The following is a 27,353-nucleotide window of genomic DNA, read 5'->3' on the forward strand; positions in this document are numbered from 1 at the left end:
CCTTTCTATGGCCTTGCAACCCCTCTTCTCAATCAGTCAGAAGGAAAGTTGGAGGCAACTGAAAGCCCCTTGAAGACCGAGGCCATTAGGTGTCTTTCTCAAAGGAGATGGAGCCACCCATGGTTTCCACATATTTCAGGGTTTGGGAAGAACTCAATTCTACCTTTGAACAACTTGTTCCTGGCTCTCAAGTAAAAGGGGAGACATTTATTCCCTTGCTTTACAGGCTGATGCAAATTGTCACATGGGTTGGTCTGAGTCTGATTCTTTTGGGGAAACTTTGGAGGGTTGGTGAGGAGCAGGAGAAAGAGCAATTGCTATGGTTTTGCTAATTACAAGAAGAAGCTTCTCCTTGGTGACATAACCAACTTTCTCTGTCTCTCCATGATCACAGGTACATCTGGAGAAAAACATGTTTGCAAGAGCTTGCTGATGCAATGCTGTTTGGCTTGACGTGGATTGATATGGGGAAAATATTAGGATCTTTGACCATGTAAAAGATTGCTCAAAACTAGGATCCGGATAGTCAGAGTTCATTTAGAGTGCCTTGTAATAGTCCAGACAGGAGGTGATCAAAGTGTGAGTGACAGTGACTAAGAGTTTCCAGTCTAATAGTGGGTGTAACTGGTAAACATCTTGCATCTGTGTAAAAGTACTTCTACTGTGGCTGTCACCCAGAGGTGGGTTCCTACCGGTTATGACTGGTTTGGCTGAACCAGTAGTAACTTGGTGGCCTGGGTCACTTGAACTGGCAGCGACCCAGGCCTGCCACACCCCTGAACCACTTCTTCCGACATCTTGTTTTTTGCTTCTGCACATGCACAGAGCAATTTTAGTCGTATTGTACACCACTTAGCAAACTGGCAGTAGCGGCTGCCAGAACCCACCCCTGCTGTCACCTGCTCTTTGATTAGGATTTCCTAAGAATCTACAACAGAGGTGTATAACTCGATTTCATTGAGAGCCGCATCAGGATTGTGGCCATGCCCAGCATGATGTCACTTGTGTCAGGGGTGCCTGTGGTGGCCTGAGCACTCTGGCAGAAAAAACAGGCTCCTGAGTTCTGTTTTTGGCTGTGACGGCCTCCTGCAACCCTCTGCCAGTGAAAACGGAGCTTGGGGGAAGGCTACACATGACCCTCACGAGCTCCATTTTAGCTTGTGGAGGCACGACGGGCTGGTCCTTTACTATTTCCAGGGCAGCCTTGTGGGCTGGATGTAAGCACCCCATGGGCCATATCCAGCCCCCAGGCTTTGAGTTTTGATACCCCTGATCTACAAGAACCATAAATCAACCCAGTGATTAAAGATCAGGGGTGGTAGGGTGGGTGATGGGGCAGTATGTTGCTGGGAAACATAATTCCAATGTCTTATACCAGTTAGGTATTCTAGATCTCTGGGTTACAAGAGTTCTAGAGTACTGCACAGAACAACAAAAAAAAGGAACACAAGTGACAGCCATTGTTAATGCCTACCTATTTCATGGCACTAAAGGTGGAAAAGCACAAATATTTCTCCTCCCTTATTGCATCTATAGATAGCCAACTGAGAGCCCTGTTGAAGATCCTTTTGGGTAAAGGGGATCCTGAGATTCACATTCAGGATCATGCTGAGGAATCTGCAGAGCATCTATTGCATGGGTGCCCGGGGCCCAGATTCGGGGCCTATGGGGTGGTTAGTTCTGGCCCACAGGGCTGGCCTGGAAACAATGGACCAGCCTGTGGTGCCTCTGCCAGCGAAAATGGAGCTTGTGAGGGCTGCATGCATCTTGCTCCATTTTCATTGACAGAGAGTTGCAGAGGTCATTGCAATTGAAAATGGAGCTCGTGAGGGCTGCGGGAAGCACTCACAGAGGGTTGCAGGAGATCGTTGTAGCCAAAAATGAAGCTCAGGAGTCTATTTTCACTGGCAAAGCACTTGGGCCACCACAGGTGCTCCCAACACAAGTGAAGTTGGGCAGGCCATGCGCACCTAGCCACACCCATCCTGCCACCGCAGGGTCAAACACAGCACTGATGTGGCCCTCAAAGTTGTAGAGTTGTAGAAAAGATCATCTCATTTCACGCTCGTAAGAACTCCCTTCTGAAGATTATAAACAGAGGTGGGATTCAGTCAGTTTGGACTGGTTTGGGCGAACTGGATGCTAATTTTACATCTAGTTTGCTGAACTGGTAGTTAGAAGGACTGTCTGGCCCTTCTCACCCTGCCCTTGCCTTCCTAGGAGTCTCATGCCAGATAAGTGTAGCGCCTGTGTGGAGGTTCTGGAAGGGCAAAAATGGGCCTCCCACAGGGCTGTTTCTGGCTTCCAGAGGGCCTCTGGAGCTCTGAGGACACTGTTATCATCCTCCCCGAGGCTTGAGGAAAGCCACCGGAGCCTGGGGAGAGCACAAACAGGACTCCTGGAAGTTCAGGAAGTCCAGAAATGGGCCTGTTTCCAGCCTCCAGAAGGCCTCCAGAGCCAGGGGGAGGCCGTTTTCACTCTCCTGAAGGCTTGAGGAAAGCCTCCAGAATCTGGCGAGGGCAAAATCCCCCCCAATGTGGTCTCCATAGACAATACTGGGCATCCAACCTGGATCCTTAAAAGAGCCATGGTGGTGCAGTCGTTACAATGCAGTACTGCAGGCTACTTCTGCTGACTGCCAGCAGTTTGGCAGTTCGAATCTCACTGGCTCAAGGTTGACTAAGCCTTCCACCTTCCAATGTTGGTAAAATGAGGACCCAGATTGTTGGGGGCAATAGGCTGACTCTGTAAACTGCTTATAGAAGATTGTATAGCACTGTAAAGTGGTATATAAACCAAAGTGCTATTGTTATTGCTATCCCATTGGAGAAACTGCTGAATCATGGATCTTCTCTGAGCTCTTGCTGTCCATGGGGTACAGAGCAGAGGTGGTATTCAGCAGGTTTTGACCAGTTTTGGAGAACTGGTAGCAGAAATTTTGAGTAGTTCGGAGAACCCGTAAATACCACCTCTGACAGGTCCCACCCCCACCTATTCTCTGCCTCCTGACTCCCAGGTTATCAGGAGGGAATGGGGATTTTGCAGTATCCTTCCCCTGCCATGCCCACCAAGACACACCACACCCACTAAGCCATGCTCACAGAACTGGTAGTAAATTTTTTTGAATCCCACTACTGGTATATAGATTTTTAGTGAGCTGTGTGCCCAAAATGGCAATGGAAGCCAGCCATACCCTTTAATAAAATTTGTTATTAGAATGCATTTGTTTGATTGATGGCCCTATATCTCAATCCTTCCTATCTACAGCTCGTTGGGACTTCTTGGATGATGTAAGATTTAAAACCAATATAAAATGTCCATGTGGCTAGGAAAACAAAAGTAATAAACAATCAGATGTCTTTCAGATGGGAAGAAAAGCAAACAAGTTCATTTAATTGAGGAATGTCTTGATAAATCCAAACCATTGAATGGGGACAAGGGAAAGAAGTAGGGGAAGAGAAAGAGTTCTTCTGCTGTTTGTGATATAAAAACCACTCGTTAGAATCACTTTTCTCTTTTAGCTTTCATGATTAGTTGTTCCTTAGTATTGAGCTCTGGCCTCAAAATAATAATGTAGCACTTGGGGATAAAGATGCAGCCCAGCAGGCCAGCACTGGAGGCCAAAATGGAGGTGACCTGCACAGCTACCATGTACTTCCCTTTGGTACTGAGATAGGTGGGCACAAAGGAGATCCAGACACTACAGAAGACCAGCATGCTGAAGGTGATCAGCTTGGCTTCGTTGAAGGTCCCAGGCAGATTCCTGGCCATAAAAGCCACCGTGAAACAAATGGCTGCCAGGATGCCCATGTAGCCGAGAGCACAGTAAAACATGGTGACGGATCCTTCATTGCATTGCAGGATGATCTCTCCAGGCTGAGAATGTAGATCAGACTCAGGAAACGGGGGAGAAGTGCCAAGCCAGCTGCTGCAAATGACAATTTGAAGACCAGAGCAAGAAAGGATAATAAAGTTGGACAAACTCTTCCCCAGCCATTTCTGAACTTTATTCCCTGGCTTGGTGGCCAGGAAAACTAGCACCACCGTGATGGTTTTGGCCAGGACAGAAGAAATGGCAACAGAGAAGATGATGCTGAAGGTTATCTGTCGGAGAAGGCAGGTGGCTCTCCTTGGCTGGCCAATGAAGAGGAAGGAAGTGAAGAAGGAAAGCAGGAGAGAGATCAGGAGGATGTAGGAGAGATCTCTGTTGTTGGCTTTGATGATTGGAGTGTCTAGGAATTTAATGAAGATTCCCAAGACAATGGCTGTGGTTAAAGACAGGAACACGGCAATGGAAATTAACATGATCCCTAAATAGTCTTTATAATTTAGGAAGGTTTTAATCTTAGGAATGCAGTCATTTTGACTGATATTTGGATGTTGATCTTCTGGACAAGGGGTGCATTTTTCTGAATCTGAAAAGAACAAGAGTATTACCACTGGTTCTTTCACCTTTTACTGAAGCTATTATTTGCATAAAATTAATAAGAATTGAATGTTGACATATAAGCAGTTAAGAATAAAGATGCGGAATGCTCAGTGCTAGAGGCAGAATACCAAAGGAGAAATAGAGACACATGTTCTTAAAGGCAGAAAGCAGCCCCAGTCATCCTGTGTAGTGAAACAACTTCCAGCAGATGCCTGAAGTCTTTAGAGAGGGATATTTTGTGCCCATTAAAGAAGATCTAGTCACAAACAAAACACTGTCAGCTCCAGCTGATAGATAGGACATGACTTTTGGGACATAATAGGATTAACCCATCACCTTTAGAATAGCAAAAGGCATAAGGTTCACTTAATTGCACAATCCCCTGCAGCATCTCAGAACCTTATAAAAATCCATTTACTCGTCAAACCAATTTGTCAGCTGTCCCAGAACTACATGCTGTTGTTAGTTCTGCTCATCAATAAACAGAGTCCTTCTTTCCAGTCAGCCTCCATTTTATTTCCAGTACCTTTCTCCTGACTTGGAACCAGACCAAATTTTCTCCCCAACAATTGGAAGACCCCAAAATAATGACAATGAATCATGCCCTTCATCCACGCCGCAATATTGATGGGCTCTACTTACAAAGGAGCATAGGTGGGCATGGAATGTCATATAAGATGGTTGAAGAAAAAAAGGGCATTTGGAAGATTATCTGAAGAATGATGAAGATGTACTGACACTAGTACACATTACTATGTAATTTGAAAGACCAAACTGGCCTACAAATGAAGAGCAGAAAAGAGACATGGCCAGCAAGGGGGGAAAGAGACAGAGAGAGAGACAAAGAGAGAGAGAGAGAGAGAAAGAGAGAAAGAGAGAGAGAGAGAGAGAGAGAGAGAGAGAGAGAGAGGGAGAGAGAGAGAATACCAGCAAGATCTGGCAATGGTTACGAGCAGGGCATTTGAAGAGTCAGAGGAGCTAATTCTTGCTGCACAAAACCAAGCCTTAAAAAACAAATGCATTCAAAACCAGAACTGTGAAGATCGCAACAGACAGCAAATGATGCCACTGTAAAGAAGCTGATGAAACAATGGACCTCCTAGTTAGCTGCTGCAAGAGGATCACCCACACTGACTACCAATAATAGTATGACAAAATAGCAACAATGGTGCATTGCAAGAAATGCCATTTGTCTGCAAGCAAGAATTGGTGAGATCGTAACATAGAGAAAGTAGAAATATAAAATGAGGAAGCTAAAGTGCTCTGGGAGTTTAGAATTCAAACAGATAACCAACTGCCACATAACCCAGACTTAACAATTGTTGGTAAGAAAGACAGAACAGATGACAGATGTTGCAATACAGTAGAACAGAAGAAGGGAAACATGTTCTGACCCAGGCTTCCTTAGAAACCAAGAAGCAAAATCTTGGTCCCAACAAAACCTCTTTTATTTACATGACTGTGAATTCCTTTCATTCACAGTCAGCAAGATATTAGCAAACAGTTTTTCCGAGGAATGCTTATACACACGGACCTTATCTCATTTGGAGTGTTGCCAGATAACTAGTTTCCAAACACAGACAAAACAAAACTTGGCACAGAGTCTCTTACAATCACAAACAACTTTCCAGACCGAATGAATGAATTGTTTCCTGCAAAAGCCCACTCCCCCTTTCTTCCTCTTTTGTTTCCTATGGGAGTGGCCAATCACCACCAAGGTATGGCTTTTAAGTTGATTTTGCTTTCTTGGTTGTTCTTGTCTTCTGGAAGCTCTGCACAAGTGCGCACTGGGAACTGGCTCCAGCTGTCCTTCTGCCTCACTGCTGTCTAACTCTCTCTCTGCCTCTGATGCAGAGCCCTCCTCTGAACTTTCCTCAACCCCCAAGTCTGCCCCATGTTCATCCCCAACCTCCTCACTGTCTGACTCTGCTGCCAGCTCTGCTGGCCACTGACAGGCCATAACAAAATGGGAGAAAACCACAAAATATAAAGTGTGCAAATAAAAGCACAACTGTAAAGATGGTACCAATAGTAATCAGAGTCTTGGGAGCAATCCCAAAACAACTGGAGCACAACTTGAATATTATCGGTATTGACAAAATTACACTCAGTCAGTTGCAAACGGCAGCGTTACTTGCAAAGCATACATCCTGAAATGATACCTTTAAAATTATATGAAAGAAAATCTGAGGTCCCCAATGTCACCCACCTTCCTGGGTGGAGATGGTTCCTTCTGCACAAGGAATACAATCATAGCAGCAGATGGGCCTCCCTTCCTGAGCTACCTTCCTGAATCCTGGATGGCAGCTTTCCACACACCTTGAAGGAGGCAGGGGCTGAGGAAGGAGAAGAAGAACATCCAGAAAAATGAATTTATTTTAAGAAAAGTAGGGAAGGATCGATAACCTCATCTAAAGAATAACTTGCAGGCATCTCGCTAACCTATCCACGCATCGAGTGGTGAAATTTTCCCTACTGGTTCTGTGGGCGTGGCTTGTTGGTCATGTGACTGGGCGAGTGTGGCTGCACAACTGACTCACACACAATGTAAAAGCAGCTGGACTTCACACAAAATGGCCCCTGCGACAATCAGGAGCCTCACAGACAATCAGACACAGCTGATTGTCACACAGCTGATCATCAGAACTTTTTTAAAAACTTTGTTTTTGAATTTTTTTACTATCGGTTCGGGCAAATAGGTACTAAAATGCTAAAAAAAAAGTTCCATGGATTGTGCGGTACAGCTGATTGTTGCACAAATAATTGTTGAAACTTTTTTTAAAGCTTTTAAAAGCATTTTAAAAGCCAAGGTGGCGCAGTGGTTAAATGCAGCACTGCAGGCTACTGCTAGATCAGCAGTTCAGCAGTTCAAATCTCACCGGCTCAGGGTTGACTCAGCCTTCCATCCTTCCGAGGTGGGTAAAATGAGGACCCAGATTGTTGGGGGCAATATGCTGACTCTCTGCAAACCGCTTAGAGAGGGCTGAAAGCCCTATGAAGCGGTATGTAAGTCTACTGCTATTTCTATTGCTATTTTTTACTTTAGGCGAACCGGCCCAAACCAGTAGCATTTCATCCCTGCTCCCATTTAAAGATGAGAACACACACAAGTTTCAGAATTTGAGTAGTTTAGATATTGACTTCTTCAAGGAAAGGTCAAGAAAAAGACAAACTTTCTGAAGTGAAATCGGAAGTCCTTTGAGCCACTATCAACCCCATTAAGAGAATAATGGAAAGCATGAAATAAAGAGGTTTCTTCACCTTGTTCATCTTTTCCATCTGAGCAATCTTGTTCTGGTTGATTACCAGTTTGGAACCCTGGATTCCCTGTCTTTCTAGATGCCCAGATTGAATCCTGGTGACGGACTTGTTGGTGTAAACTATCCAGTTCACAATGTCCAAGTCAACAGCTGGGTCTCCATTCTCATCAAAATAAACCCCATCAATGGAGTGATTATAAAACTGGGGTTTTTGAAGGAAAGCATGAAACTGGAAAGGAAGAGAAATGGGGTATATTTGGAAAGGAAACCAGAAGTCCTATGATAAGATTTGCCTTATGGGTGAACTGAATATTTCTCTACACAAAGCCCAGGTTCTAGATTTATTTACTCTTTCAAGGCAGAAGCTGTAAATATTTAAACCATAACAGCTATTAATTTTCTGCTTAAGGTAAAGATAAAGGTTCCTCTTGCACATATGTGCTAGTCAGGAACGACTAGCACATATGTGCTCATCTGTTTCAAAGCTAAAGAGCCGCCACTGTCTGAAGATGTTTCCATGGTCATGTGGCATGACTAAATGCCGAAGGCGCATGGAACACTGTTACCTTCCCACCTACTGAAAGTTCAGGAAGGCCTCCAGAGGCCTACGGAGACTGGGGAGGCCATTTTCGCCCTCCTGGAGGCTCAAAGAAAGCCTCCAGAACCCAGGGAGGGCATAAATGTCCCCCTGCCATGGTGCAGGATGCCAACTAGGCCACGCCCATCATGACCACGCCCACCCAGCAACCGGGCATAGAACCCTCTGTTAAAATTTTTGAAGCCCACCCCTGAAAATACCTGCCAAGCCTTCAGCCTTGGACCTCCCAGGTTCTCACCACTGTTTCTCACTGGCCACTTGGATTTGGAGAAATAGGCTGAATGCAAGGCCAGGCCCACAGCCCAGATTATGTTGTAAGTGAAAAAGCTGTCAAGAGACAGGATTCGCTGCATCTCTCCCTGTGGAAGTAGCTCCAGTTCTTCTTTTTCCCTGCACCATCTCCAGACCTTCACAGACAAGACATCCTTGATGGAGGAACACGTAAAGGATTTCTCTACAAAGCGTTTCATGGAGGAGTGAAATTGCTTGAAAGCATCAAAGGCCACCCTTTGATTTGTCTGCACAAGAAAAGAAAAAAAGCCACAAATGTTTTGGAAGGTAGAGATGCTACTTTCTATGAAATCCCAAGTGAGATCCCAGCAGGCTGCCATGATCCAGACTTTTCCTGAAACAGGTTGCTTAAGATTTTTAAGGATTCCATGCACAATGAAGATTCCTATTTGGAATGAACTAATCTCTGTACCATAAAGAAAAACGTTCACTTGACTCCACTTGGCAAATGGTTCCAAATTCAACACCAGGTTTCTGATTTTTATGGAAAACACTTGAGACAAAACTGGACAAATGCCATTCTTGATCAGCATGGAAGTCATTGTCCTCATGAACCTCTCCCCCTGGTCCGTGTCTGGAGCCATCAGGCCAACCAAGGTCCACCTGAAATGGAGGAGCAGTTTGACCATCCCTGGGTACTGGATCCCTTCAGCGGGGAGCATTGGATAGAAGAAAGGAAACTGAGTTTTATCCCTCAGAATTGGGGAAACAAAACTGTAACTGATCTGAAAAAGAAAGACAAATTTATTAAGTGACCCATATTAGCCCCCAAATAGCAATTCTCTTCCCACCGAACACTTCTGAAATAAAGATCCTTTGATGGATACCTTCTCTGCTCAGGTATGGCTTTTCTTTCCACTTGCTCCCTAAGTGCACCATTTTGCTGGTCCAAGGCGTCAGAAGAGTCCTCATATCTGGTTTGGGACCATAGCCAAAGGGAAGATCTCAAAGGTGCTTTTTCAAAGGCAATTGGACTTTGTTTTTCCTTAAAGATGGTTTGCTTCTCTGTTTTGTCTCTCAGTCCTGAAGAAGCTTCTTGGATGAGAAACAAAATATCTTTAAGGAGAAACAAAGTCCAGTTGCCCTTTGAAAAAGCACCATTGGGACAACCATGACTTGGAAGACTGAGAATCTTCATAGACAGATGAAGATGTCTACTGTCTTTTCTCCCTTTAACAGAATAAGAGAGTTGGAAGGGACCTTGGTCTTCTTGTCCAACCCCCTGCTCAGGCAGGAAACCCTATACCAGGAGTCAGCAACCCATGGCTCTGGAGCCACATGTGGCTCTTTCAACCCTCTGCTGTCTCCAGTCATCAGCTGAATTTTGAGAGGAGCTTCCGATTTGGGGGGAGTGGAGAAAGCAGACCGTGCCAGGAGAGACACTATGGCAAGGGGTGGGTTTTCTGCTCAGCTCCACAGTTGAAAGAGCTTTCGATTAGGACAGGTAGAGGAAAAAAGACGCTGCCCTAGGAGGAGATTCTAAGGTGGGGAAACCAGACTTCCGGTTGACTCCGGAATCAAACGGAGGGCTTCGGGTTAGGACCTTTGTGGTTCTTTGAGTGTTTAAGATTGCCGACTCCTGCCGTATACCATTTCCGACAGATAATGTTGTCTAAACTTTTCTTTAAAACTTCCAGTTTTGGAGCATTCACAATTTCTGGAGGCATATTGTTCCATGGATTAATTGTTTTAACTGTCGGGAAATTTCTCCTTAGTTCTATTTTGCTTCTCTCCATTGTTTCTTGTCTTGCCTTTGGAAATACTAATCACTCATCTCCAATAGCCATGATAAAACTCTGCTCTTGAATTTGAAATTCTATGGCTGTATTATCCTCTCAGCAAATTATTTATTTATTTATTTATTTATTTATTTATTTATTTATTTATTTATTTATTTATTTATTTATTTATTTATTTATTGTATGCCGCCCACTCCCGGAAGACTCCGGGCGGCTCACAAAAGACAAGGGAAAGGGGGGAACAAGACAAAGACAACATATTAAATACAAAACCAACATTCACAATTTCTATGGAGGTAGATGCTTCTCAGCTCCCCCCAGCCTGCTGGAACAGCCAGGACTTGGTGGCTTTGCGGAAGGCCGGGAGGGTAGTAAGGATCCAGATCTCAACAGGGAGCTCGTTCCAGAGGGCCGGAGCTGCAACAGAGAAGGCTCTCCCCCGGGGAGTCGCCAGCCGACATTGGCTGGCAGATGGAATCCGGAGGAGACCCAACCTGTGCGATCTAATTGGTCTGAGAGAGGTAATCGGCAGGAGGTGGTCTCTCAGGTACCCAGGTCCGATGCCATGTAGGGCTTTATAGGTAGCGACCAGCACCTTGAACCGGATTCGGAGACTAATAGGTAGCCAGTGCAGCTCGCGGAGGATAGGTGTAACGTGGGTGTACCTTGGTGCACCCACAATTGCTCGTGCGGCTGCATTCTGGACTAATTAGAGTCTTCAAACACTCTTCAAGGGCAGCCCCATGTAGAGCGCATTACAATAATCCAGTCTTGAGGTCACAAGGGCGTGAGTGACTGTCTGAAGGGCCTCCCGATCCAGGTAGTGTTGCAATTGGTGCACCAGGCGAACCTGGGCAAAGGTCCCCCTGGTCACAGCCGACAGATGGTGTTCTAGAGTCAGCTGTGGGTCCAGGAGGACTCCCAAATTGCGAACCCTCTCTGAGGGGCGTATAATTTCGCCCCCCAGCCTGAGAGATGGAACAGTTGGACAATCTTTGGGAGGGAACATAAGAAGCCACTCGGTCTTGTCTGGATGGAGTGCCAACTTGTTTGCTCCCATCTAGACTCTAACAGCCTCCAGGCACTGGCACATCACTTCTACTGCTTCGCTGAGTTGGCACGGGGCAGACAGATACAGCTGCGTATCGTCTGCATATTGGTGATACTTAATCCCATGCTGGCGTATGATCTCACCCAGCGGCTTCATGTAGATGTTAAATAGGAGGGGGGACAGGACCGAACCCTGTGGCACCCCATACTTGAGGGGCCTTGGGGTCGATCTCTGCCCTCCGACCAACACCGACTGCGACCTGTCCGAGAGGTAGGAGGAGAACCACCGCAAAACGGTGCCTCCCACCCCCACCTCTCGCAACCGTCGCAGAAGGATACCATGGTCGATGGTATCGAAGGCCGCTGAGAGGTCAAGAAGCACAGGGATAGAGGGGTGACCCCTATCCCTGGCCCGCCAGAGATCATCGATCAGCGCGACCAAAGCAGTTTCCGTGCTGTAACCAGGCCTGAAACCCGACTGAAAAGAGTCTAGATAAATATATAAAGAAATACCTGTGGGACTTTGTAGGTGCCCAACATGTTTGAAACGAGGATGGAGAGGTCCGCGTTGGCCCCTTCGAGAACGGCGAGTGTGGTTTTCTGCTTCCCACATCTGTAGTTGGGAACATTGGCCTCTCCATCTGAAAGCACGTCCAGAAGAGCATCCAAAGTAATTTGCTCACTGAAATAGTTTTCATAGATATTATAACCTAGAGTGATGTTAAGTAAGAGACTCCTAGAATCATGGTTGAACTGGTGGACAGCAGAAAGGAAGGAGAGCATTTTCCAGTATTTTGTGTATTGTCCCCTGCATGTATTAGAAAATGAATCAAAAGAACATTTTACTGAAACACTATTCAATATTCTACTTAACCTGGTATCAAGAGTTCTTATGTGAAAATTAAAACTTTCCTAAAAATATTATGTCACAGTGTACACTGCGTGACTACTATTTCGAGACAACCCAGAAGCAAAATACAGGACACAGAGGTTCATCTTACAAACAGTGGTTTATATACAAGACTTCTGTATACAAGGCATACAGGATGGATGTGTGTGTGTGTGTGTGTGTGTGTGTGTGTGTGTGTGTGTGTGTGTGTATCTCAGTGGTGGGTTACTGCGGGCATTACTGCCAGTGCAGCACACAAAACTTATTGTTCAATACACTAGGAGAAGAGATACGTCATCTCATCGCCTCCTTTATATAGACAGTGTCTTAAAGTGGCAATAGCCCGGCTTCTTAAAGCAGCAGTGCTGTCTCATCCTCATTTCATCATCTTAAGTTACAGCCTTACATTGGCTGGTCAGCTTTAAATCATCATTACCCTGACATATTAATATAGAAAACAGATTGATGATATTTCATAGCATTTTAGAATCAATTGTTTAATCTCTCCTATTATGGGTTCTTGATATCCTGAAATATCTTGCATAAATGTAATACTTAACATACTGAATTCATGTTATCTCTAAACAAATCTAAATAATATTGGCTTTTGTTTACTCTGGTTTTATAAATACCTTCAAAGTTGGACCAAGAATTCAATCTAGTTTAAAGATTTCTCTCTTTTTCACTCTTTTGTAAAATTTGGAAATTTTACGTATTCATCAGTATTAAGTATAGAATCATAAAGGTGGAAAGTGAATTTAGAAGAACAATTCTATTGTGTTTAGAATTTCATTTTTGTTGAGCTTGGGAGCATTAAATATTTGACCTTATTTCATTGATGAGAATCATACATTTGCAAAACCAGTGAATAAGTCCATTCTTAACCGTGATTCTCTCATCTCAATATCTATGGACATTCTCAATCATCCAGGTCATGGTTGTCCGAAAGGTATTTTTCAAAAGGCAATTTGACTTTTTTTCTTTGAAAACGTTTCTCTTCCCATCCAAGAAGCGTTTTCAGTTCCTTCTTCAGTGACATGATAGTAGTGTTCCAATATCTAAGGGGTTACCACAAAGAAGAAGGGCACAACCTATTCTCCAAAGCAGCCGAAAGCAAGACAAGGAACAGTGAATAGAAACTAATCAATGGAGAGAAGCAACCTAGAACTAAGGATAAATTTCCTGACACTTAGAACAATTAATCTGTGGAACGACTTGCCTCCAGAAGTTGTGGGTGCTCCAACATTGGAAATTTTAAAGATGAAATTGGATAACCATTTGTCTGAAATGTTATAGGGCATCCTACCTGAGCAGGTAGGACTAGAAGACCCCCAAGGTTCCTTTGCAGCTCTGTTATTCTGTAGTCTGTTATTCTGTTGCCTTTTGAAAAGCACCTTTGGGACTTTCATTTCAACTGTGAAGGTTTTTAGGAAGGTTTTTCCCATCACAATTGAAGGAGAAAATAGAGTATTTCTAAGAACTTGCAGCCATGTCATTTTCAGGAATCAAGATCACTTTGAGGATGGCTTTCTTCTTTTCTTCATGGACCAGAGAGGAGTAAGGGAGAATCATTCCATACTCCATGGGCCCAATGTAGCTCTGCTTAAAGGAAGCGAAGAAAGGGAATGTTTGTTTTCTATGTTGAAATGACAGCAAAGATCTCTTCTTTGATCATCTTCCTTGATAGGTCTTGAGGAGCCTCATCAACTGCAGGATGTAGAATGGGTCCCCCAGATATAACAGGACAGAAAGAGAGCATAAGTAGCAGTTCAAAGGGAAAATAGCTGGTCAATTTTACAGGGCTGGAACTGACTTACAAGAATAATTGAATGGAAGGAGTTTTGTTGAAGCTAAAGGGTAGAAATCTAGCCTGGGTTGCAGAGATTATGCCACTAATGAGATAATGTCCTGGCTTGTAATAATTCTGTGAATAAACCTCTTCCTGCTCCAGAGTCAAGAGGCATTTGGCTCTGCGCTGCTGGGAAGCTCCCTGAGGCCACAAAAGAAGCACAAAGAGAAGTAGCAGCAACCTGACTTCCTCGCTTGATCCACTGTGGTGCATTGCAAACTTCTTCTCAAAGGATGAGGTGAAGAGGTCAAAGAAATGAAAGCTCTCTTCTGAAATACAAGCTTCACTGGCTTTCCTAATTCAGAGGCCAGACTAGGCTTCACATCTGAAGGAGAGGGAAATAAACGCAGCTCCTCCCTGCCTTAAAAATCTTCCCATGCCCTCTTTTTCTCCATAACCATTTATCAACCAACTTTTTTGATGAGAAGATGCAGTGCAGGATTACTCTGGTGCCTGGCTTTTGACATCAAAACATGTTTTTGATGTGCTTGTTGATCAATTTATTCCATAATTCCAGAAAGGTCCCTTGAGACTTAATAGAAAGACACCAGATAAAACTCAATGATTAGGATAATTGCAAGGAATGGAGAAATCCCCTCTAGAAGCTTTGAATTATTCAGTTAGAAGGCACCCAAAGGGAGAACTCATAGATGTGGCTTCAAACTTAGAAAACGGGACAGTGGAGAATTTGACCCCCAAACTTTTGGCATGGTCATGAATATGAATAGGCTCACAGCAATGCAAATTTATGTCTTGTCCATGTTCTTCTATAGGTAAAGGTAAAGGTTCCCCTTGCATATATGTGCTAGTTGTTCGCAACTCTAGGGGGCAGTGCTCATATCCATTTCAAAGCTGAAGAGCCAGAGCTGTCCGAAGATGTCTCCATGGTCATGTGGCCGGCATGTCTAAATGCTGAAAGCGCACAGAATGCTGTTACTTTCCCACCAAAGGGAGTTCCTATTTTTCTACTTGAATTTTTATGTTCTTTCGAACTGCTCGGTTGGCAGAAGCTGGGACAAGTAACAGGAGGTCCCTCCATTACATGGCGCTAGGGATTCGAACCGCCAAACTGCCAATCTTTCTGATCGACAAGCTCAGCGTCTTAACCGTTGAGCCACCTGTTCTTCTATACAGCTGTACAATTGAAAAAGAAAGATTCAAGAGTACAGGCAGTCCTCAACTTACGACCACATTTGAATCCAAAAATTATTTTGCTAAGTGAGACATTTGTTAGGTGAGGCTTGCCTTATTTTACGACCCTTCTTGCCATAGTTGTTAAGTGAATCACTGCAGTTGTGAAATTAGTCACAACAGTTATTAAGTGAATCTGGCTTCCCCATTGACTTTGTTTGTCAGGAAGTTACAAACGGGGATCACATTATCCCGGGATATGGTATCCATGATAAATATGAGTCAGTTGTCAAGCATCTAAATTTTGATCACGTGACCCTGGGGATGCTGCAGTGGTTGTAAGTGTAAAAAAATGGTCTTAAGTCACTTTCCTCAGTACCATTGTTACTTCAAACAGTCATCAAATGAACTATTGTAGGACAGAGACTACCCATAGCCTTTTTAACCAGTTTTAACGACCACGAAATAAAAACATACAAAGAATCTTGAAAAATGAATAAGAAAAACCCCTGTCTTTTATCAGTGAATTCATTAAAGCCAAGTCTCTTTGAATTGTGTGAATCTTTTTTCCAGCTTGTGAGCCTGTGCTCTTTTCTCCAATAAGATTAAACCTGAATCTGTTTGTTTTTCTTAACTATCTGAGATTTTTCTATGACCTTTCCTGCCCTTAAGTGAGTCTCAGAGCTTTCTCTTTTCCTCTATAATCTCTGTAGATTACGATTTTTAGGGGAGTTGAGCTTCATTGGTCTAGTTAGCAGAGAAGGATGAGCAACTGAGATAGCCAGTAGCTGTTGTTTTGAAGAGCAATAGCAATACATTTTAGTCTTACAGTATATATTGCCTCATTATTGCAATATATTGCAGTGTATAAGAGTCAGGCTATTGCCCCTAAGAATCTGGATCCTCATTTTACCAACCTTGGAAAGATGGAAGGCTGAGTCAACCTTGAGATGGTCAGGATCGAACTGCTGGAGTGAGCAGTGAGTTAGCCTGAAATACTGCATTCTAATCATGCTGACAAATTGGGGATCATCAAATGCATTTCTTGTTAATTTTATTCCTATTTCTCCTTTTAAAATTCAACAAAACTGAAGAGAAGGGGAGGATGCTTGGCATGAGATGTTTCATTGTTGGCCTCAGTTAGTTCAAGGACAATTCATCTCGTTCCATAAAGCAACAATAAATACCCTGTTCTTGGTTTGAAAAAGTCACTGCTCTTTGTGCAGCTAGAAGAAAGCTTGATTATATATTTCTTCAATTAATAAGGCCTTTATTAAATATAATGCCTATAGTAACAATTTGAAAGATGAGTGGCCCCAAAATTAAAGAAATGTATGCATTGAGATGTAGAAACACGCAATAATTCTAAATATTCAACTGGAAAAATACATGAGAAACCCATTATTTATTTACTTTTAGTCAAATAACATTATGATTCACTTGGATTTATCACACAACATGATTAAGAGGTAATTTATAATAGTTACTGTTTTATTTTAACATCAGATGTTCTTTTGTATTCACATTTGGCTTCAGAATGATAATATAGCACTTGGGGATGAAGATGCAGCCGAGCAGGCCAGCATTGGAAGCCAAGATGGAGAAGATCTGCACGACCACCATATACTTCCCTTTGGTGCTCAGGTAGGTCGGCACGAAGGACACCCAAACACTGCAGAAGATCAGCATGCTGAAGGTGATCAGCTTGGCTTCATTGAAAGCCCCTGGGAGGTTCCTGGCTAGGAAAGCCACCATAAAGCAGACTGCAGCCAAGAAGCCCATGTAGCTAAGAGCAACATAAAACATGGCAGCAGAGCCTTCATTGCATTGCAGGATGATCTCTCCAGGTTGAGAGTGCAGGTCAGAGTCAGGGAATGGGGCAGAAGTGGCCAGCCAGCTGATGCAAATGAAAACTTGGACACTGGAACAACCAAGAACGATGGAGTTGGCCAAGCTCTTCCCTAACCATTTCTTCAGTTTATTCCCTGGTTTTGTGGCCAAAAAGGCCACTACTACTGTGATTGTCTTTGCTAGGACAGAAGAGATGGCAGTTGAGAAGATGATGCTGAAGACCATTTGCTGCAGGAGACAGGTTGGTTTGGTTGGCTGACCAATGAAGAGGAAGGGGGTCAAGAAAGAAAGGAGGAGTGAGATCAGGAGGATGAAGGAAAGGTCCTGGTTGTTTGCTTTGACAATTGGAGTTTTTAAGTGTTTAATGAAGATTACCAAAACAAAGCCCGAGATTAATGACAAGAAGAGGGCAATGGTTGCTAGGACAATTCCCCAAAAGTCTTTATAGGATAAGAAGGTTACAGCCTTGGAGATGCAGCGATCTTGGTTTATGTTTGGATACTGATCTTCTGAACATTTGGTGCAAGATTCTGCATCTATAAGGAACATCCATAACAAAAAGAAAGAAAATAAATATTCTTATATGAAAGACACTTGTTGGGTGAGAGATGACGTTGAGGGACTGGAAAGGAAGACGTGATAATATGAATTGATGTATGTGGTGGAAGACCTTAAAATATCTCGGTTAGGCAAGCAAAATATAAGTTTTGGGTGGTGATGGCCAATGATTCTGGAAAGTGAAAGGACCCTCTCTTCTCCATACTCTTAGAACAGTGCTGTGATTCCAAAATTTTTACTACCGGTTCTGTGGGTTGGTGGGTGTGGTTTGGTGGACATGGCAGGGGAAGGATAGTGTAAAATCTCCATTCCATAGGAGTAATTGCCTACTTCCACACTACAGAAGGAAAACATTGGCACTGTAATAATAGTGAAAGCAAACGAAGGGTGGTAGACTCTGCTATAACTCTCCTACTCCATCAGCTGCTGTTCTCCTGTTGAGTTGATGGAGTAGCAGTGCTAGAGAAGCCCTAAGACTTAATCCTTCTCTCTCAGATTCTCACTACTCAGAGAAACTGTCTAAATGGCAATAGCAATATGTCTATGGAGATTCTCATTCATCCAGGTCATGGTAATTTCAAAGGTCCTGTTCAAAAGCTAACAAGAAGCTGAAGCTGCTGAGAACTGAAAAAGCTTCTTGAATGAGAAGCAAAATGTCTTTAAGGAGGAAAACCAAGAAAATCCAGCTGCTTTTTGAAAAGCAGCTTGGGACAACAATAGCAATAGCCCTTAGACTTATATACTGCTTTACAGTACTTTACAGCCCTCTCTAAGCGGTTTTACAGAGTCAACATATTGCCCCCAACAATCTTTTTATTGACCTCAGAAGGATGGAAGTCTGAGTCAACCTTGAGCCTCATCAGGATCAAACTCCCGGCACAGGGCAGAGTTAGCCTGCAATACTGCATTCTAACTACTGTGCTACCTTTCCTTATAATCCCAGACCCCCTCATTGTCCCACAATATTTTTATGTGCTGCCCAAGTTTAACATCCAATGTCATATCTTACTTCTTAGTCTGCGAAATTGTGAAATAAATTCTGCATATTAGGTTTAAAAAAATGTTAAGAAAAGAACCAAACTTAGGATTGCCTTTCTATAGCCTTTCAAGGTAGAATGTTGGTGCTTTCCTCAAGATTTTCCTGTTGTCACCCACCTTCTTTGGTTGAGATGGTTCCTTCTGCACATGGAAAACAGTTGTAGCAGCAAATGGGTTCTCCTTCACGAGCCACCTTCACAAACCCAGGACGGCAGCTTTCTACACACCTGGAAGGAGGCAATGGCTAAGCAGAGAAAAAAGAAGAATATTCAAGAAATGAATTTACTTCAAGAGAGAGAAGGAGAGAGCATAGTAAGGAACGAATAATGATCTTCAGTTTAAGATTTAGCTTTGCTTAATTCTAAGCCTATCCAAAACGTGGAGGTCATCTAACTGATTCAGTTATATCTTGCTTACCTCTCCTCTTCTGAAATTTCACACTATACTTTCTAGCTTTAGGGTCTACATTAATGGCCCAAATGTATTTTTACAGAGGACAACTGGACTTTCTAGGGGTTTTTTTCCCCATGAAAATGTTTTGCTTTTCATTCCAGAACTTTCTTCAAATCTGAAGCTTCTTCGATGAGAATCGAAATGTTTTCAAGGGGAAAAAATCCACAAAAGCCCAGTTGACCTGTGAAAAAGGACCTTTGAGAAAACCATGTTTGAGAATCTCCATTGACATTCTACATTAGGTTAATCTAGAGAAAATAAGGATTAGGGGGGAAATGATAGCAGTATTATAGTATTTGACAGATTGTCACAAAGAGGCAGAGTCAGTTTATTTTCCAAAGCACCAAAGGGCAGGACAGGAAACAATAGATGGAAACTAATCAAGGAGAAAAGCAACCTGGAACTAAGGAGAAACTTCCTAACATTGAGGACAATCAACCTGTTGAGCAGTTTGTCTTCAGAAGTTGTGGGTGCTTCATCACTGGAGGCTTTTTTAGAAGAGACTTGACAGCCTCTTGTCTGAAATGATATAGGGGCTCCTGCTTGACCATCAGGTTGGACTAGAACAGCGGTCACCAACTGGTGGTCTGTGGACCACTGGTGGTCCGTGAGAAAATTTTGGTGGCCCACAGAAAAATTATTTGCATTTTTTATATTGCACTAAATTAGAAGTCCTTAAACTACGACCTCAGGGATGGATACGGGCAATGAATGTTTGTGTTGCTGCAGAGAGTCTCCCCCTTTGGAATCTTTTTGTGCAGGTCAGAAGGGGGAGAAACTCTGACTTGGGGTCTGCTTCAGCTTCCTTGTGTGGGGCTTTGGGTGAAGGCTGGAGGGAAGTGCCAGTGGTGGTGAAAAGCCGGAGGGCCTTGTTCCAGTGGGACTGTATCATGGCCTAGAACTGACTGACTATCTCAGCTCACTGAACCTCCAGGCTCCAGTGCCTGACCTTGCACTCCCGCAGGTCTTCCTTCTGCTTGGAAAGTCTATGCTCGTAGTCCTCAGGGAGGTGCTTCTGCTGAGCCTCCTTATTGATCAGATCCAATTTGAAATGAGCCAGCTGTTTTGCCAACCCTTTCTCAGGGTGGCTGCTTAGCTTCAACAACTGCTTCACGTTGGGGCCCTAAGGAGCCTGGGCAGGTGGGCAAGGAGTAACTAGGAGGGGAGGGGCAAGTAGAGGCTGGCAAGGCGCCCCTTGAATTGAGTGATATCGAGTTGGCCACACCTACCCAGCCGGTCCTTAGGCAGATCATATTAGTGGTCCTCGGGATTTAAAATTATGAATTTAGTGGTCCCTGAGGTCCAAAAGGTTGGGGACACCTGGGCTAGAAGACCTCCAAGATCCCCTACAGCTCTATTCTGATTGATTCTGATTAATGTTACATTATTTCAATGTAGGTTGGATGGAATACAGGTAGTCCTTCACTTACAACTATTTATTTAGCACTAGTTTGATGTTACAATGGGACTGAAAAAAAGTGATTGGCTACCGGTCCTCACACTAACAACTATTGCAGGATCCCCAAGGTTACACAATCAAAATTTGGGCACGTATTTAAGAGGTTAGCATCATCCTGGGTCCTGTGAATACCATTTATGACCTTCCAAGTTGTCTACTGCAGTGTTTTTCAACCTTTTTTGAGCAAAGGCACACTTTTTTCATGAAAAAAATCACGAGGCACACCACCATTAGAAAATGTTAAAAAATTTTAACTCTGTGCCTATATTGACTATATATAAAGTAATTCTCCCACGGCACACCTTACACTATGTCATGGCACACTAGTGTGCCGCGGCACAGTGGTTGAAAAACACTGGTCTACTGACATGCAAACTCAATGTGGAGCTCTATTTGCTTAACAACGACATGATTCACTTAACAACTGCAGTAAATAATATATCAGCATCAAATAATATATTATTTACCATCAAGAACTAATGAGATAAAATTGACTGGCAGTTCAATCTCCCCTTCCCAAATCAAGAGCAACTCGTTATTAAAGGCATTAGAAGGTATGAAATGAAAGCAATACTCACTTTGCTCAGCATTTCCATCCGTGCAATACTATTTTGATTAATTGCAAATGTATGCCTTCCTAGATGCCCCAATGTCATTCTAGTGATGGTTTTATTGGCAGAAACTACAGAGTTTAGGATGTCTAAGTTAGCCGCCAGATCTCCTTTCTCATCCAAGTATACACCTTCTATGGAATTATTATAAAACTGGGGCTTCTGGAGGAAGGAGTGAAGCTGGGATGGAAAAGAGAAAACAAGGTTTAGAAAGTAAGTCAACATTTCTTCTATCTATGCCGTAGCCATCTCTTCACTGCACTTCCTGTGCTTTTTGAAGGAAGTTGAACATCACTTGCACTGATAAGCTTTCTTTTCTAGGCTATTATAGTTTGGCTTTTATTAAAGAAGTTTGGGAAGAAGATACAATGGCTCCACATATTGATGAATTGGATGCTTGTAGGAGATTGACTGGCAGATCTTTGGGTGACAGTTAACAGGGGGATCACACTAGAATCCCTATGTAGCTCCAAGCTCCAATTCCCCTTGAATTCCATGAACCCTTATCAAACTCGCAGCAAGTGCTAACCATTAGTCTTGAAGATTCCTGTGCATAGGCTGTTTAGGAATACATCAGTTTAATTGAATTTCCCTATGTGGTTCTGATTTTTTTTTTGCATAAGACACTGCTGTAGCTGAGGAAAAAATCCTTATCACAGAAAGCACAATGTATAAATCTCGGTGAATCCTCTGCAGTTTTTTTTCCACATTCTGAACTTCACTGAACTGAATAATCTTTCAAATTCTCATAGGTGTTTGCATGCTTGCCTGCCATTTCCATGGTCCAGTTCCAAATGGTCCACAGTCTGGTACTGGCTGTGACTCAGGGGTTTCCTCCTTGAGTAAGGGATTAGAATGGAAGACCCCTAGTTATTCTGGCAGTCTCTCCTTCACCTCTGAGAGTCTCCCTTCCAAGAAAGATCCAGCCTGACTGGTCTGGGGCTGATGCTTGTTCAGATCCTTCCTCATGGGTTGTTTCTAATCAGATTTAGATTAAGAGAACTGACTGCAGCCAGAGGTGGTGGAGCCAGAGAGCTTCTACTCTCTAGCAGACATGTGCACTACATCAGTGGAGAGAGCTTTATAATGGGTAGGGCACAGCCGTGCAACAGTGTGCAAAGAGAAAAAGTAAAAAAAGGAGATACAGTGTGTTCTCAAGAAGCAGATGTTGTTCTATGAAATGAAGAACAAAGATGGCCTGGTAAGGAAGATAACATATTTTCATTATAGATTAATTTTTTCTTTAGAATACTGTATTTTTTGGAGTATAAGATGCACCTTTCCTACCCACAAAAGTGGGAGGGTGTTGATATGGTGCTAGTTTGCCACCACAGCAAACAGGCGGCGGCAAACAGGTGGTGGCAAACAGCCCGTGGCAAATGGCCCATGGCGAACAAGTGATGGCGAATGGGCTGCACTGAATGGGTCGCGGCAAATGGGCTGCAGTGAAAGGGCTGCAGCAAATAAGTCAGATGAATACCAGATGGATGCTGGGAGGCAGACGCAGATTCCCCCCCCCCTGTTTTCCATCCCAAAAGCTAGATGCGTCTTATAGTCCAGAGCGTTTTGTAATCTGAAAAATATGGTAAGTTATTTTTTTTTCAAAATAATTGCACAGGAGAGGTGTATATCATGGAGAGGAAATACCTGCCAAGGCTTTAGGCTTTGAATCTCCAACCACTTGACAGGTTTTCTCATGCCTCTCCTAGATTGGGATAAATTGGCCGAATTCAAAGCCCGTGCCACAGCCCAGATCGTGTTATAAATGAAATAGCTGTCTAGAGCCAGGATCTGTTCTATCTTCTCTCTGGGCAGAGGCTCCAGGTCTTCTCTCTCTCTGCATCGTCTCCAGACTTTCACAGATGATGCAGCCTTTCCATAGGAACATTGGAAGGCTTCCTCTAGAAACTGATCCATGAAAGAATACAAGAGCTTAAATTCATCATAGTTTGCCACTTTCTTTGTTTTCATGAGAAAGGAAAAAATGGCATGGACGTTGGGCAAAGAAGAGATGGAAACCTTCAAACCTAAAGTGAGGTCCCATCGGGCTGTTGTGATCCAAATTTTTCCTACAATGGGCTTTTTAAAGGCAGTCAGCACTTTTTCTATAACTGCTATGCCTTCTAGGAAATAACTTGTCTCTGCATGGTAAACAAAGACATTGACTTGTTTCCACTTGTAGTATTGACGAAACTTTATTTTTAATTCACTGGCAACCACTGTAAACCTTTGTGATATAACTGCACAAATGCCTTTCTCTGTCAGCATAGAAATCAACATGTTCATGAACCTCTGGCCATTGCTAGTGTCTGGAGCAACCAAACCAACCAGCGTCCACTTGAAATGGAGGAGAAGTTTGATAATTACTGGATACTGGACTCCTTCAATGGGGACCATTGGATAGAAAAAAGGAAACCGAGTCTTGTCACTCAGAATGTGTGAAGCAAATGTATAACTGATCTGAAAAGGAGAGAAAACAAGTAGACTATCATTTGATATTCATAAAGATCAAATATGAAGATGCTTATCCATAGGAAGACCACCTCTTGCCGTGAAGACCCTTGGGTGGGGGACTTTTCTGATGCTTTGGCTTATACATTGCTCCTCTTCTCACTGCTCTTTGAATCCAGCACTTTCCTATCACAAAGAACCACTAGAGCCAATCAATCAATCAATCAATCAATCAATCAATCAATTTCTTTTTTGGACCACTGGTCCTAAAATTTCACAAAAGTGGCCAAACATTAATACAAGAGATGAAAATATAGAAAATGCAGTTAAAATTAACAATGATATAAAAAGCAATAACAGAATAACGGAAGTGGAAGGGATCTTGGAAGTATTCTAATCTAAACCCCTGCTTAGGCAGAAAACCATATATCATTTCAGACAAAAAGATGTCCAATCTCTCCTTAAGAACCTCCAGTATTGTAGCATTCACAACATCTGGAGGCAAGTCATTCTTCTGATTAATATTATGTGGGATCTTGAGAAATCAGCCCTCTCTATAGTTGCAGGTGCTATACATTGGAGCCCAATCTCCTAGGTGCCTTTTGAAGGAATTACATTGTAACACATATTTCATTCGACCGGGTTTTATTAAATCTGTACCAAGTGGTAATTTCTGTTCATTTAAATGTATTTCTTTGGGCCCATACAGGAGACACGAGGGGAGAAAAAGCATTGCTGGCCTTCAGAAGTTGTGGATGCTCCATCACTGGAAGCTTTCAAAACTTTCCTTATCATTTTCAATTATCAAACTCTGTTCTCAATTTAGCTCTGATTGAAAATTGCATGACTGACAGTCATCATCAGCAAAGACAGACCTGAGGGATTTTGTAGGCATTCAGAAAGGTTGAGATCTGGATGGCGATGTCAGTTTCTGCCCCTTCAAGAACCACCAATGGGGTTTTCTCACGTCCACAGCTGTAATTGGGAACATTGGCCTCCCCGGCTGAAAGCAGGTCAAGCAAACCATCTGCAGTCATTCGTGTGTTGAAATAACCTTCATAGATATTGTAACCCAATGTCAAATTAGGCAGGAGATGAGGATCCTGGTTGATCTCCTGAACAGCAAAAAGGTAGGAAAGAATTTTCCAGTATTTTGTGGATGTGCTCCTGAAAGTTTAAATATATCATAAAACTAGTGAAAGCAGTGCTTTGTTTAAAATTATTCACTACTATATTTCTAATTGAGTCAAGAACAAAAGTTTGCATGCCTGAATTACAACAACCATTCTATTAAATTATTTTTCTAGGTCTCTGTAGTTTCCTAAAAATATTAAAGTAGTATTTGTACTATAGTTCTATAAAATAGTAAAATATTAAAATACAGGAAAAGAAAAATACTATAAGTGGTAATTTTCTTTTTCTTCTGCTTTACAATTTTATCACTCATTTGAATAGCCTGTTTTCATTCTCCTAATAAATGTGGGGGATACTGTGAGATATGTCATATTATTCAGAAACTCAAGGATATTTTAAAAAATAAAATTAAATTACAATTTCTACCCAGTCGTATCCCTTTTTCACACACACAGAGAAAATTGTTTTTTTTTGTCAAACTGTCAAACATGGACAGTGAAGAAATAGTATTTTAAAGTTATTGTCCAGAACAAATTCTGTCTTCGAACTGACTCAAAGAACATCATACCATTCTCAAATTAAAACATTACACCCAAAGTTTTGCATATTATTCAAATTATATTATCAGAAATGTTGATAATAAGGGATATAATTAGCTTTTTTTAAAAAATGAATTTCATGACTTCTCCTAGACTGCTATTTCATAACCTGCTTTGATATATTCCTGCTGGTTTTTCCCACCAGATCTTCATTTTTGAGGATATGAGACACAAAAAGGTTCTCTCAAAGGTTCGGAATACACCTCTGCAAGATCAATGAATGAATCAATGAATGAATCAATGAATGAATGACCGATGAACCGATGAACCAATTGTCCTATTTTGTGGACCTTCAGACTATCAGATAATTGTGTTATCGAAAAAATATCGTGGCCTTCTCTAATGTAGGGAAAAATGTGTAATTTTTTTATTCTTTTGTCCATGTTATCTTCGCTAGTCAAAATTCAACTTGAGGAAACCTTTGCATTTTGTCTAGGGACCAGGTAAAAGACAAGGGTCAAGCTATGTCTTTTTATGTATAGTCTAGCTCTACTTAATTAGCTAAAACAAACTGATTGTTTAATTTGCACATTTGATCTCTACCTGGCCACTGCACTTGACTGTTGCAAAGGAGCCCCATTAATTGTAGTGTGTATCATGGATCCTGAAAGATAAATTAAGGCAGTAAAGTAGCAAGTCAAGAAATATATGTCTGACAATTTAATGCTGGAATTGCAGGATCCAATCTGAGTCGGTCACCAGGACTAGAGGTTTAATCTTCCAAGCTTTCAGACTTGTGCTGGAAGTCCCTCCTCAGGGAACTTCTCTCTTTCCAGAAATAAAGGCAGGAATTCTAGGACACTATCAGAAATGGAACTGCTGTAGTTCAGTGCAGAAAAATGGACTTACAGGGAAATCTGAGTCAAAGGAACTGTGTTGAAGGTTAATGGTAGAAACCGAGCCTTGGTTGCAGAGACTATGCCAGTGGTGAAAAGCTCTCCTGGCCTGACATGGTTTTGTGGGTCTGTTTCGTCTTGACCCAAAGTCAGGAAGCATTTGGCTTTCCGCTTCCCATAGACTGTTGGTGGGCACAACAGCAGCAGAAGTAGAAACAGCAACAGCCTGTCTTGGTAGCCTGATCCAACCTCCTGCGTCGCAATGGCTTCTTTCAAGGAATGAGAAGAAAGGTAGAAGAAACCAAGCCTATTTCCAAGACAGGAGCAACAGAGGGTTCTTTTAAAATCCAAACAGAATCCACCCAACTCTTTACTTCTGAAGGGGACAAAAATACACACAGCCTCTGCCCATCCTAACATCCTTCCTAGGCTCACTCTTTCTCTTCAGAAGTATTTATACATACATCATTCCTAATGTAGACACCTTCCAACTTTGCTTTGGAGTCTGACACTGATATCGAAAAATATCCTTGTATTACATTTTCTGAAAGTTTGCAGAAATGTCTCTTGGGATTATAAGACAAGAAATAAATTACTGTGATTTTGATAATTGCAGGGAAGAGAACCATTGTCTGTTTGAACTCTGAATGACACTACAGCAGGGGAGAAATGCTACCGGTTTGGACTGGTTTGCCTGAACTGGTAGTAAAAAATGCTGCCAGTTTGCCAAAACCAGTAGTAAAAAAATGCTACCAGTTTGGGTGAACTGGTATTACTGACAATGAGCTGTGACACACGATTTATATTAGCTACAATTGTTAGATTTCCTGCTTTCTAGCTAATCTACATCGCATGGCTCGGTGGATTCCCCACCCTCGCTGTTCTACTTAACTTTGCAGGCACGCTTGGTAGCAGGCTCCACCTGGACGTCATCACATCCTGTTTTTGATGCTCTGTGCATGCACAGAAGATCCTGAGCATGCGTAGGACACACATTTGCGAACTCGTAGCAAAGGTGTCGATTTCACCCCTGCTCTATAGGTAGGTGCACAAAGGGAGAATTCATAGATATGGCTTTGAAAATGGAACAATGAGCGAGTTAAGAGAAGAAGAGAAGCACAAATATC

General features: G+C 42.6%; 2 protein-coding genes across 2 annotated transcripts; both read right to left on the reverse strand.

Annotated features, from left to right (window-relative positions):
• Nucleotides 1–3,504: 3,504 nt before the first annotated feature.
• On the reverse strand, nt 3,505–13,840 carry LOC106553150 (vomeronasal type-2 receptor 26-like). The gene is made up of 6 exons (XM_087707961.1): nt 13,742–13,840; nt 11,881–12,120; nt 8,488–9,303; nt 7,691–7,918; nt 6,639–6,765; nt 3,505–4,415 (listed from the first exon to the last, which is right to left on the reverse strand). The coding sequence occupies exons 1-6, from the start codon at nt 13,838–13,840 to the stop codon at nt 3,505–3,507; spliced, it is 2,421 nt and encodes an 806-aa protein (XP_087564087.1).
• Nucleotides 13,841–16,727: 2,887 nt separating this feature from the next.
• On the reverse strand, nt 16,728–27,080 carry LOC106553151 (vomeronasal type-2 receptor 26-like). The gene is made up of 7 exons (XM_087707962.1): nt 27,074–27,080; nt 26,240–26,408; nt 24,533–24,824; nt 22,854–23,666; nt 21,174–21,386; nt 18,801–18,927; nt 16,728–17,623 (listed from the first exon to the last, which is right to left on the reverse strand). Exons 1-7 carry the CDS (start codon nt 27,078–27,080, stop codon nt 16,728–16,730), a joined length of 2,517 nt encoding a protein of 838 aa, XP_087564088.1.
• Nucleotides 27,081–27,353: the final 273 nt, after the last annotated feature.

Source organism: Thamnophis sirtalis, unplaced genomic scaffold (assembly GCF_051295495.1).
Source record: "Thamnophis sirtalis isolate CommonGarterSnake01/CBP01778 unplaced genomic scaffold, rThaSir2_p1.2 scaffold_3, whole genome shotgun sequence".
Classification (NCBI taxonomy): domain Eukaryota; kingdom Metazoa; phylum Chordata; class Lepidosauria; order Squamata; family Natricidae; genus Thamnophis; species Thamnophis sirtalis.